Source organism: Macrobrachium rosenbergii, unplaced genomic scaffold (genome assembly GCF_040412425.1).
Source record: "Macrobrachium rosenbergii isolate ZJJX-2024 unplaced genomic scaffold, ASM4041242v1 13875, whole genome shotgun sequence".
Taxonomy (NCBI): Eukaryota; Metazoa; Arthropoda; class Malacostraca; order Decapoda; family Palaemonidae; genus Macrobrachium; species Macrobrachium rosenbergii.
This window is the reverse complement of record NW_027100719.1, coordinates 3,297,194-3,311,825: the sequence shown is the minus strand read 5'-3', so window position 1 is coordinate 3,311,825 and position 14,632 is coordinate 3,297,194. Positions and strand designations below refer to the sequence as shown.

Sequence of the window (14,632 nt, the reverse complement as noted above, 5' to 3'; positions counted from 1 at the left end):
TCCTGCGACATTTTCGAAACCGTAATATAACACATTTCTCACCCGTGAATATAACACACGGCGTTACTCTCACTCATCACGAACAAACAACTTCTCCCAAGACCGCTTCGACTCACTATTTCTCCCCGAAGTATGCAATTGTAGAAACGTGTATGTCCTCTACATGCAATATCTCAGAACTACTAATATCAGAGACATTAGACACCAAATATTTACTCTCTTCTCCCACACAGGATTCGGTTTGTACTCCCTCATCCTCGACCGGAAAATATCTGCTCAATGCATCTGGTGCAACTGCATTATGCTTACCTTCAATGTATTTGAGGTTTGCATCAAAATCTCTCAATGTTAGGAACCAACGTGCTCTCTTGGGCGACAAATTTGTCTTATTATAAAGCTCTAACAACGGTTGATGATCTGTAAAAATCTCAACTTTATTTCCCAACAACAACATCTTAAAATGAACAAGGCTAGAGACGACTGCGAAAACCTCAATGTCCACAACTGACATCAGCCTTTCAAGTTACTACCACGCATTTTGAACTTTCTGCTATAAAAAGCAATTGCGTAATTTCCTCAAATTTCAGATCAAACATGCACCTATAAATTTCTTGGATCAAGGCCAGTCACTAAGGTGAACGGTTGACTAAAATCTGAAATCAAACTGGTGGGTTCACCAAAGCGTTCTTAAGCTTCTCAAAAGCTAATTGTTGACTATCACCCCAAACAAACTTAATGTCTTCTCGTAACAAATCTGTCAATGGAGACGCTATTGTAGAAAAATTCCGCACAAAACGGCGAAAGAAACCCGACATACCTAGGAACTAACGAATCTGTTTCCTCGCTTTGGGAACTGGAAAATTCACAAATGGCTTTAACTTTCTCTCTATCATTCACTTCTGACTCCCTCTTTAGAGATAACATGTCCTAAATAGACAATTTTTCTCTTCAGAAACACATTTGGCCAATTTGGACCTTTTAATCCAGCGAATCAGAATCGCTTGGAGGACTTCTTTTTAACACCTTTAGATGTTCTTCAATTGTATCTGTGCATAAGGAGAATGTCATCCATATGTACACAAAACACCGACTTTCCTAACAAGCCATGAAGTACTGTGTTAACCAGTCTAGTAAATGTTATTGGGGACCCTTAATCCAAAAGGCATCCTCTATTAAACTCGTAATGTCCCTTTGGTACCGAAAATGCTGTATATTTACGGCTACTCTCACAAAGCCGAACCTGTAAAACCCTTGCATAAGATCTATAGATGAATATATATTCTTGCCACCGATCTCAACAAACAAATCAGGCAAACAAGCTACAGGATATCTATCTGGGCATGTTTTTTTCATTCAATTTACGAAAATCTACACAAACTCTGATACTACCGCCTTCTTAGGAACTGCGTTAAAGGAAAATTATACGGAGAATTGATGGCCAATAATGCCTGACTCCCACCTCTGAACTTCTTTCACTCTTCTCTGATCTTTAAAAGGAATTCGATATGCTGGAATATATATGGATTTGTACTCCTTTCTAGGCGGATTGAATGTTCTAAAACATCTGTAACTCCTAATTTATCTCCCTTCAAAGCAATGATATCTAGATATTCTTTCAACACTTTCTCTACTTTATCTGAATATTCAGGATAATCAACTTTAGTCAAATGTTCATGCAGAACCTGACTTCGGAACTGTTGCTCCTCATTAGGAAAACATATTCCTGTTCCTGATAAAAACTCACTAATTTATGCGTTCTCATTAAACTCTTCAAAATCAATTATATAAGTACCCCCGTGATAGCTTTTCACTGAGTCTTGATAGCTAACCAATTTACTGTAGTCACGCCCGCGACCGAAACTTCATTTACTGACACCGTACTCACAACGCCTTTGAATTTCTCGGTTCCTCAACAACGCCACTTGAGAAGGAAACTTTTTCTCTTTCATCGACACTTTAACCAAAGAGGAACCGCTGCAATTCAATATCTTCCAACAAAAATCCTTGAAAGATCTCGCGGGAATATCTTCACTCTAATGACTGTGTTACATGTCTCAGACTGTGTCTAGGTTTCTCACAAGTTTTTCCTGTGTATATATGGAACAAAACAACCTGGCTCACCTATTGTAATCCCCTGAATTCCTGGTAAGAATGTTGATGTTATGTCGCATACAAGAAGGGTGTCCTAGCAAAACCATTTCACCTACAACTTCTTCATGACCAAAATGATTCTACTATTGTCTTCACGATACAAAGCGTAAGAAATGACGAACCTAAAATATTCAGTTTCCCCGCTTGTACACACACTGTCTCACTCAGTAGGACTTAATTTCACCTGGAAACTTCAAGTGAAAAAGGTCAGCATTTACTAAGTTAACTGAGCTACCAGAATCAATGAAAATAGAAATTTCACTGCCATTAGAGAATCCACGTACAATCGGCCTAGGTTCTAGTGATTCTAAGGCCTGATTACCCATTATCCTGTACGTCCGCTCGAACTTATCTTGTGAAAATTTGCTGTTCCTTTGTGTATCTAGAACTTGCATCATGTGGAATTCTCCTGTCATATCTAGAAAAACCGCCCCGTGACTTTCCTGAATAATCTCTATTCTTTGTGGCTTGGCAAAATCTCCATCCATGATCTGAAGATTCGCAAGCTGAACAATATCTCACTCTGCAATCTGATTTACTATGTCCTAGTTTATCACAATTAAAACAACGTATCGTTGTGATCAATCTCTCTGGAATTTTCTTCGATTCTACTCGCAACATGTCTTCGCCAGGCATAATTTCCCGAATGTGAGGGACTATCATTGTTCTGTGGTTTCGAACTGGAGAGCAGACATCTTTGCACCTCCCTGTACAAAAACTACTGTCCAGTGTCGGGCATTTTGATAGATTTTTATTAATCTGTGCAACAAAGAGGATTCGCCTGGTATCCAGATCAATTCTTTTGTCAAAACTATCTACAATTACATCTGGGACCGACGTTAAAAGGCAAGCAAAGTGTAGCAATCTTTCAAAATTATCTAAGGAGATATTATTTCCAGTTACCCATGGAGAGCCTGTTATAGATTTCTTTAACTCACCTACTGCATCAAATAAATCTGCACTGTATGTGAGCAGAATCGTTGCCCTTCTTTATTTGAGAAATGCTCGCAAATTCCGAACTGCACACTCACGCTGAACTCGCCATAAGTAGCTCGTGAGAAATTTCTGCAGTTCATTCCAAGTTTTACACCTTCTGAACCCGAAACTGCGTGCCCGTTTCCCAATATCTCCTTTATCCAAATCCAGAAATGCTTTAGCCTCTGTTAAGGCTTCAGCGCCATTCGTAATTTTCTTGGAATTCAGATAATTGTTCACTGACTCAATGAAAGTTTCTATATTTTGGGTTGGCTTCCCGTTAACTAACTCCTTTAAAATTAGTAATTCCTGCTAACGCTGTCACCTGGCACTACAACTGATTGGGATGTGCTTGCTGCATCGTCTGGCATTTTGTAAGTGATTACACACCCTGAGCGTAACAACATAAAAAAGAAACCAAAAAGAACGCTAGAGAAAGGCAAAAGTTACCCCCTCTAAAAGAAGAACAGAAAACGGAGTTCTGCGCAACTTACAAGAATCGGGTACTCACCAATTTGAACAGAAAACGGAGCTCTGTGCAACCTGTGACGTCACCATCTCGAAGACGGCAGATGGAAAACAAAAGCGTGATTTTTGGTTGAATCACCACTTGCTTAATTAACTCACAATCGCCACCAATCGCACTTATTTGGGTATTTTGTTAATCAAAATTGGCTCGAGATCATCAGATCTATTTGGCATAACTCCCTACTCCCAATACCTCGGAATAATAGAGACGGAAGAAAAAAGATTCCCCGTATTTCACATGTAACTCGACACTCTTATCGCACCAGCCCTGTTAAGACTGACTGGTCGCTTCTGCCAGCGCAAATACGCGAGAGCCCTTGGGCATCAACGTTATCAATTAGTCTATTAGTAATCTCCCTCTATCGCTACCCTTATTAAAACTATTTAACTTTTACCCACTACACCATTAAATCCTGTTACAGGGAACAGATCAACACTTTCTTTTTTTGAAGTGTACGTAGCGTGATCTTAGCGACTCCATCTTCAGGAAAAGCGACGTGCAAGGTCTGACCCTAATCCTACCAGCACTCTCAGCCCAAATCCTCTCTCTCTCTCTCTCTCAGCCCAAATCCCTCTCTCTCTCTCTCTCTCTCACTGTTTATCAAGCTCATCCACTAATTCTCTCATTCTCAATATAATTAAATGGACTATTTAAAGAAACACAATCGCCTGGATAAAAATAGGGTTATTATTCAAATAACCCAACAAGAAATGAATAAAACAAAGCAAAGATTAAAATGCATAATAAACGAATTATCGAGTCAGATAACTAAACTCTTAAACTGCAAAGCACTTCGACTCAAGAAGTCTCATTATGGCTAATTGCCTGAAATACCCAAAAATCACACATCCTCCCAAATCAACAACTAAACGCTATGTCAAAAAAAAAGTCTACCATGTTATTCTTACAAGTCCACATGTTATTCTATTAAGTCCACATGTTATTCCAAATAAGTCCACAGACATCTGTCGGAAGAATTAAACATGATAGAAAACTCCCAAAAATATATGAAATACAAAACACAATAATGGAAAGTGTAAAATGCATAGCCAAGATATGGCAAACGTAACATAACAAAAATAATAATATAAAAGAGGTATGAATATCCATATTAAATTTCCCACACCAGTTCATAAGTTCATAATGATTAGAAAGTCATGGTAAAAATCACAAGTTCAATTTTCTCCCATAAAAACAGAGATTTGAGAGACTCTACCTTATCTGCCGACTTTCTGAAGCCTGAACCACTTCAAAGTTATGACTGGACAACTGCAGTACTATCACGTTAATGAACGATCAAACCTACTTTTTAGGCAGATTTTGGCATAATCTAGATCAAAGTAACGCACGACCACGAATATACATAGCGCTGGAGATCACCTGATCTCCAATATTGCTGAGCTTTCTCGCGCAGTGAGCTGAGGAATCAAAACATGCACTGTTTCAGCAATCTTGCATCAAACCCATTTAATTCACTCGCCTCCAAACTTTTCCACGATAACATCTTAAAGCATTGAAGCCATGAAACGCATATATGTGTCCTTTAAACATATATATATATATATATATATATATATATATATATATATATATATATATATATATATATATATATATATATATATATATATATATTATATTATATATATATATATATATATATATATATATATATATATATATATATATATATATATATATATATATATATATATATATATATATATATATATATATTATATTATATATATATATATACAAAGCATATATATATATATATATATATATATATATATATATATATATATGTATATATTTATATATATATATGTATATATATATATATATGTATATATTTATAGTATATATGTATATATATATATATATATATATATATATATATATATATATATATATATATATATATATATATATATATATATATATATATATATATATATGTATATATATATATATATATATATATATATATATATATATATATATATATATATATATATATATATATATATATATATATATATATATATATATATATATACATTATATATTATATATTATATATTATATATATATATATATATATATATAGAGATATAGTTATATATATATATATATATATATATATATATATATATATATATATATATATATATATATATATATATATATATATATATATATATATGTTACAAGAAACAGAATTAACACTTTTGAAAGTGTAATGTAATTTCTAACGATCTTTCAGGAAAAAGCAAGGCGTATGAAGGTCTGACCCATGATAACACTCACACATTTTTCCTCCCTCTCTCTCTCTCTCTCTCCTGAATCTCTCTCTCTCCCGTTTTCCGAAGCTCACCCACCTGACCTCACTCATTCTCTCACATTAAATGACTATTTAAAGAAACGCAATAGTTTCTACAAAAATAAGCTTTATTATCTAAAATAACCTAACAAGAAATGAATAACGCAAAACAAAGCAAAGATTAAAATGCATAATAAAATGAAATTATCGAGTCAGATAACTAAACTCTGAACTGCCAAACACTTCTGATTAAAGAAGTCTCACTATGGCTAATAGCCTGAAAATATCCAAACTCACACATACTCCCCAAATCAATAACTAAAGTCATGTAAAAAAAAACAGTCTACACATGTTATTCGAACCAGTCCACATGTTATTCCAACTTGTCCATGAAATATGCACAAACAAAATCGAATCAACTGTAGGGGGTAGTGCCGACAGTGCACCTGAAGCGCGGTGCATTTTAGGCATTACTTATGGGTCTTTGCAGCGTCCCTTCCTTAGGGTCCAAGCTGCTGCAACCCCTTTCATTCCTTCTACTGTACCTCCGTTCATATTCTTTCTTCCTTCCCACGTTCCACCCTTTTCGAACAATTGTTTCCTAGTGCAGCTGCTGCGAGGTTTTCCCCCTTTCACACCTTTCAGACCTTTTCATTCCTCTGTTTCCCTTTCAGCTGAATGGCCTCATCAGAGGTCCCAGCACTTGGCCTTCTGCCTAACTTGTATATACTATTCTGTTCTTTTCTTATATACCACATGTGTTTGGCTGTGCCTGTATATATTATATACATACATTCACACACATAAATAGTGTATATATATATATATATATATATACATATATATATATATATATATATATATATATATATATATATATATATATATATATATATATATATATATATATATATATATGATCAAGAAAAGCACAAACGTCCTTTAATATCCAATTCGCTCTACCTCGGGTTAATATATTTTCATATATGTTTCGAAGGGGAATTTTAGTTGATAATAAGTCCACCACCCGACCCACGGGACGTGGACTTATTATCAACTAAAAATTCCCCCTTCAGCCAACGCTATAATATATTCAGGTAGGAACAGTAGTATTAAGGATTTATTAACTCTGTTGTATATGAATGTATTGATGTGATAAATAGTCATATATATATATATGTATATATATATATATATATATATATATATATATATATATATATATATATATATATATATATATGTATATATATATATATATATATATATATATATATATATATATATATATATATATATATATATATATATATATATATATATATATATATTACATATATATATATATATATATACATATATATAAATATATATATATATATATCTATATATATATATATATATATATATATATATATATATATATATATATATATATACTACTATTCTTATATATATATATATATATATATATATATATATATATATATATATATATATATATATATATATGACTATTTATCACATCGCCGTGATTCATATACAATCGAAAACCTGGCTTGATCGCTATTGTCAATTCGCTCTGCCTCGGAAATATTAATATATTTTCATATAATATTTACCGAAGAATTTTTTAGTTGATAATAAGTCCACCGTCCCACCCGACCCCACGGACGGAATGATGATGTGATAAATAGTCATATATATATATATATATATATATACATATATCAACTAAAATATATATATATATATATATATATATATATATATATATATGCATATAACCGGTACATATATATGAAAAATATATTATTTCCGATATATATATATTGATATTAAAGGACGTTTGTAGCTTGATTATATATGAATCATTACATTGATGTGATAAATACATCATATATATATATATATATATATATATATATATATATATATATATATATATATATATATATATATATATATATATATATATATATATATATATATATATATATATATATAACATTCTTATCCAGGAATTGCGGGAGAGTAAAGTAAAGCCGGGTGCAGTGGGAAACAGAAGAGGTGAGAGGAAGAAGCTATATCTGAAGGCAATGTGTTGCCAGAAGTAGAACTTTACAAACTCGAAAATCTTTGTCTTTCTTTCTTTCTGATCTGACCGTGAACCCTATATACTTTTCCTTGACTATCTCTGAAAACAAATATCAATAAAAATCTACAAATTAATAAATACATAAATTACAGCAACACATTATAAAAGCCGAATCATCATCAGCGTCAACTACAGCCCGCTTTGTTCCTAATATTGTCGAGCAATTATTGATTGCTGTAGTTTACACCAGTGATGTTTTGGCTATCATAATCTATTATTATCATTAATAGTATTTGAATAGTATTTTATTAAAATTCAATATTAATAACAACCTACGACCCAAGTCCTTCAATTAGCCAGATTTCTTTCTACTATTACAGAGATTTTTATTGCTGTAGTTGACACTGATAATGTTTCGGCTATTATAATCTCTTAATGTGGTTTTTATTAATTTATTAATTAGATATTTTATCTGTTTTTCTCATAACTGATCTCTTTCAATATTTCCCTTTACCTCCTCTTACTTCTTCCTAATGAACACAATATTCTTTGGAAGCTTGAATTTCAAGTCAATGGCCCCTGTAGGCTTGTTCCATATGAATGGGGTTGATCGTCATCATCAAAGGAATGTCATATATGAAAGAGTGTCTTGATGCCACTCCAGTCGCCATGTTTAGTCCTAGCCCCTGGGGGATCAAATGCACTTAGGGACATTTGATCCCTCAGGGGCTAATAATATAAGAAAAATATATTATATTATACTGATTAGTGTAAAAAACTACCATTAATGAAGTATTTTGATAAAATATAGAGAAATCTAAAGATAATAATAATGATAATAATAATAATAATAATAATAATAATAATAATAATAATAATAATAATAATAATAATAATAATAATAATAATAATAATAATAATAATATTTTATGCGTAAGATGAATCACTCAGCTGCTCTTAGATTAGCCTTGAAAGACGAAAAGGCTTCCAGGAACCATGGACAGGTCCTCCAGATGCACAAGTGGAAAGGAATACAAAATTTAGGCCAAAGCCCAAGCAACTGGGCCTATAATGAGGCCATTCAGTACTGTAAGGGAAATTAAGAGTGGAAAGGTTATGAAAGTGTAAGAGGAGGAAAATCTCGCAGTTGTACTATGAAACAGTTGTTAGGAGAGGGTGGAAAGTAAGATGGAAGAAAGAAAGAATGTGAGTGGAGGTAGTGTAAAATGAATGAGAGGGATTGCAGCTAGGGGACTAAGGGACGCTGCAAGAACCAAATTTAATGCCTACTTGTAAGCCGTTAGAAACTGGCAAAAATGTCATTCTGGACAAAAATATGTAATATACATTACTAAGACTCTAGACCTAATAAACGATGAGAAAACAAAAAAATAACAAATTACTATTGAATATTATGGCAGAGCTGTTTTATAAGTCGGTGAGAATGATGCCAGCACCCTGCTCAAAACAATCATCCCTGCTCCATGTATTTCTTATATACAGGAAATGGGGGTTATATTAACTGATGTCTTCACTTTAATCATTAAAGGATAAGCAATTACTGTCTGCAGTCCCCCAAAATGGGTGTTACATACTTCTACCTTTTGTACAACTTACAAATTCACCAGTGTCCAATCATTAAACCTGGAAGATTATATAATTTTCTTGGTAATTTGTTTTATGATCCCCCAAAATGGGTGTTACATATATATGTATATTTATATACATACATACATAATTCACCAGTGTAAGGCTATATATATATATGGATAGATTATATATATATTGGTATATATATGTTTTATATCCTATATATATATATATATATATATATATATGTATATATTATATACATATATACATATATACATATATATATATATATATATATATATATATATATATATATATATATATATATATAATATATATATATATATATATATATATATATATATATATATATATATATATATATATATATATATATATATATATATATATAAATCTCTCTTACAGGAATGACAATGTGATATAAAATGAAAATAGAGCATATGGCCACGAGGAAACTGAAACAATGGAGTGCAAGGTCTTTCAACTTGGCGGTCTTTTCACACCCACATTTACATGGGCATATGTGCATGAATTTTTTGCCAATTATTCAAGCAGGAATTTCTTTATGTTCTCAAATATCAAACCACAAATATCGTTTGATATTCAATTCACTTTGTATCAACTTAAATCCAAGGGGAATTACAGTTATAATTGCCTCGTTCCCTGCTGGATTCGAACAGTTGTTTGCTTTAGAAACAACGGTAAACAGCGACTTTTGCCACCCAGTTATCAAGAGAGAGAGAGAGAGAGAGAGAGAGAGAGCTGTTATTGACTCTGTTCTACATATGCCTGACGAATTCAGGTTCTGTACTTAGAATTGATATCAGCCCATCTCTGTGATAATAACTATCTGGTAAGTTTGTAACACAGCTAATTATGAATTTTTGTTACTTCCACGGGCATTTTTTGGCAGAATCACCAGCGTAATGAACGAGGTTAAAGTTTAAATCTTTAAGTTATTAAATAATTTGGTATTTTACTCATGTTAATTCAAGTGTCAAAACAATTTAACGTGAAAACACGCGTACATTAACTCATTTAATTTTGCTATGGTTACCAGACTGTCCATCTTCACATTAGCAGAAAAATATTTCTAAAATGTTACTTTAAAGTAGCAATTTCCTTTAACCTTTGAGTCAAGAATACCCTGAGATATAAATATATAAAATCTACTGGTCACTGTTACCAGATACGTGTGTAATTGTAATAAAAGCTGATAAACAAAAAATTGTGTGGAAATCTAATTTCAAATAAGTGGAAAGCCTGAGAGTAAGAGACTACAAGAGCAAGCGGTTTCCCTTGAGTTTTGTAGTGGAAATTACATTGTCCTCATAAAGTTATTCACGTGCAGGTATGCTACATATTGTTTGGCGGGGAAGTAGACCACCTATGCTCCTGAAGGGTGTACATAAAACAGTAAAGTCAAGTCAACACTGAAGAGTTGTTTTGTTTACCCATTATTAACTATAAAAAGGCACTAGACTGTCAAGGGAATCAAAGCGTCTTTTCCTTTGAGTTTCTAAAAAGGTCAAAGTGAAGTGAAGCTGATGCTACAAAGGAGTGTTTGTCGACGCCTTCACTAGCAAATGGTTATGTGATTAAGTACACCTGCTAAGGGTGTTACCTACTGTAAGGGAGGGAGAGAGGAGAGAGAATGAAAATGATGCTTAGAGACAGGTTTCATTTTTAATTAAACTTTCTCGTAGTCTCCACATCTGAACACTTTCTGTATGTAATTTTTTTAACTGCAAAAGGAGACACATTTCTTGTATGTATATATATGATATATATATATATATATATATATATATATATATATATATATATATATATATATATATATATATATATATATATATATATATATATATAATTATAAGAAATTAACGTAATTTATTCAGTTTTTGCAGGCCCTTTTTAACGTATGCTTTGCTTGTTTAATCCAGTTTCTTTTGCCTTTCTCTGAAAGCTGGATTTTGGGTCTTTACCTTCCTCAAGGGTTGTTATTGTTTTATATTGATACTCCACCCATGAAGTTTGTTTCTTGCTTTTCATGTTTGTGATGGTGGTTCGGCCATTCGTCGTCTGTGCCATTATATTTGCCCCTCTTCCGGAGCTGTCGAGGGGGCCTTGTGGCATTATCTCCAGGAGTTCTGTTCTCGGCTCCGTCATAGAAGAACCAGTGTGCTATAATTTTTGGCAGTCTACGGCAGTTTACCTTTGGATAGAGGATACTTTTGTTGCACACCTGCATCGTGTTGCGTCACTTATGAGTGACTTTGTGTGCTCAAAAATTTTAGTTTGAAGCTGGAGTGCTTGGGGCCACACTGTTGCTGGAGGCTTGGACTCGGTGCCTCACCGTGCTTATCTACCCGTTTTCTTCATTTGGAGGAGAGCTCAGCATTCGCTCTCGTGAACGGCCCATTGTGCGAGCGTAAGATACGCCTGTATTCTCCTGCCTCTGCCCTTACACTGCGCCCTTGGAGTCGTGGAGGAGGCCCCAGTGGCGAAGAAGAGTAAGCCCACTTTATTTTATTATTATATATTTGTTATTGTCATAGTTTCTCCGTGCGTCGGAGCAGCATCCCCTATATCTTTTGAAGGACGTCAGTTGTACAGTGTGAGCTGCTCTTTCATCTGCAAGGACTGCCCTATTTAGCCTTAGTGTTTGTTAGGCGTTGTAAAACCAAGATATTGGATCCTTGTTAATAGTTTGCTAATGTATGTATTTCATACAAGGTATTAATTGAATATTGTATATATATCTAGGTTAAGGTTTTCCTTTCCCCTGGATCTCCTACTATCGTATGCTAGGGAAAGAGTGTTTTTCTTACTTCCACTGTTTACTTTCTTATTTCTTAGCATGCTAGTTAGGTAGGCGATTGAGGAAGTGATTGATTTGTTGTTGTGTGTGCTTGTTGTGTTCTTTCTCCCCATCATTCAGTTTTTTCAGGGTTCTTTTTATATGTGTTGTTTTGTAATAAATTATTGTTAATTTAGTTTGTGGTTTTGTGTATCCTCTCTGAGATTGTGCTCTTTGAGTGTTGGTTTGTCAGGATCATACCTACTGATCTGAAATACAGGTCAAAAGAACCTTAAAAACTTCAGACCATCTTGAAGTTCCTAACAATATATATATATATATATATATATATATATATATATATATATATATATATATATATATATATATATATATATATATATATATATATATATATATATATATATATACAGTATATGTGTGTGTGTGTGTGTGTGTATAGTATATATATACATATGTATATCTGTAACAGAGAGAGTATTCATGAGAGTATTCATAAAAAAAAACATTCATGAATCATGAAGACGCGTGAACTCGGGAATGTATGAGAGAAATAGAGAGAGAGAGATGAAGCGGTAGCGCTTATCAAGCGCCAAAGACAAAACCAGAGATGAGCGGCTTTCGAAGTGGTTTTGATTGCCGGAGGGTGAGAAGCAAACGTCAGCATTTCAGAGCATAAGGGGAAGGTGGAAAGGTTACCAAAACTCTTTTGTGGCTTCTCAGAAGGCGTGGGATGGTGAACAAATGATGATGGGATAGAAAATGGTGAATAAAAAAAATAGTGAATTGAAAATGGTGAACTGAACAGTGAATAGTGAAACAGGTGAGAGGGGGGTGAACTAGAACTTTGCTAACACACCTCGAACCATGACGTCACTGTTGACACCAGAAACAATCACTACAAGAGGGAGAAAGGAGGAGGAGGAGGGAGTTACGGGCTGCTATAGGAGCAAGAGCCCGTGCTGGCACAAGGCCAGCTAAATCTAAAACAACAATAACAGGAGGAGGGAGTTACAGCAGTAAGAGTAAGAACAGTCACAGCAGAGGGTGTGCGAGCAGTGTTGCCCATGTAGCGGTAATTGAAATTAGAGTTTTTACAAGCTCTCTCTTACTTAGCTTTTTTCAAGTCCAAGTTTGGACTTGATGTATTTCAGTCTCGAATCCAGCCGACTTCCTTAAGAAGCAGCAAGTAAACTCAGGTGGAACATTTATACTTTAAAGGGAATAATAAAGAAAACCCTATGATGTTTACATCAAGAACCCAAAAATATTTTTTCTTAAGTAAACTAATTTGTTCAACTAGTTCCCGGATGATAGAAGCACAACGGCTCACCAGTCAGCTACCTTAATCTATGCTAAGAGGTAAGCCTAGAAAATATAAATACAATACGTATATGTATATATATTGTTACGTGTGGGGCTTGGCTGATGAGTTATTTAATGAATTAATGTAATTTATGGGGCCCTGTGACCAATGACACACGTAACCTGTCAAAGCTAAAAGGTAACCTCAAAGACAGACAGTTACTTAGTTGAATAAGGTCGCCAGTCGGGGAAAACAATATATGGGATAACGGCTTACTCTGCAACAAATGGGTTACGTTAAACCCCCTTACTTCCCAATTGATCCCGACAAAGAAAGAATGTGCGGTTATAGCAAGGAAATTACATGAACTTTTGCCCACGTCGGACACTGTTAAATTTCCCCTTGCTTCAAGTGAAGTTATAACACAATGGATGTCTGTACTACGATATATTGTATGCAGTTTTACTACTGGTAAAGGGTATTTCTCTTCCTAACAATGGGATCGAGATACAAGGCTGCCTGAATGCTGAGAATTACTGACTTAACTTTCCCTAATTCCTACTTACTGCACGGGAATAGTTTACGCAGTCACTAAGCAATATTAATTATTCTTACACTAGACTTCATAAAAGTAAATTGGTTATACCAGGTTCTCGTAGATGGTGGCAAAGAGGAAAACAGTAGAAAGGTTGAAATATAGGGGAGAAATATTAGCAAACAGCAGATACTTGTCGATTCTCAGACTTACCGTTATGTGGTTTGCTTGCGCACTGCAACTGACGAGACAGATTCTTGAAAACTCACAGTAA

The 14,632-nt window shown here is 33.6% G+C and overlaps 1 protein-coding gene across 1 annotated transcript in view; it reads right to left on the bottom strand.

Moving 5' to 3' along the window:
* Nucleotides 1-11,947, bottom strand: part of LOC136837877 (DE-cadherin-like) — a 76,353-nt gene extending 64,406 nt beyond the window's left edge. Inside the window, 2 exon segments of the mRNA XM_067102762.1 lie at nucleotides 2,436-2,642; nucleotides 11,717-11,947. Coding sequence (XP_066958863.1) covers nucleotides 2,436-2,642; nucleotides 11,717-11,947 — 438 coding nt within the window.
* Between the last annotated feature and the right edge of the window lie 2,685 nt (nucleotides 11,948-14,632).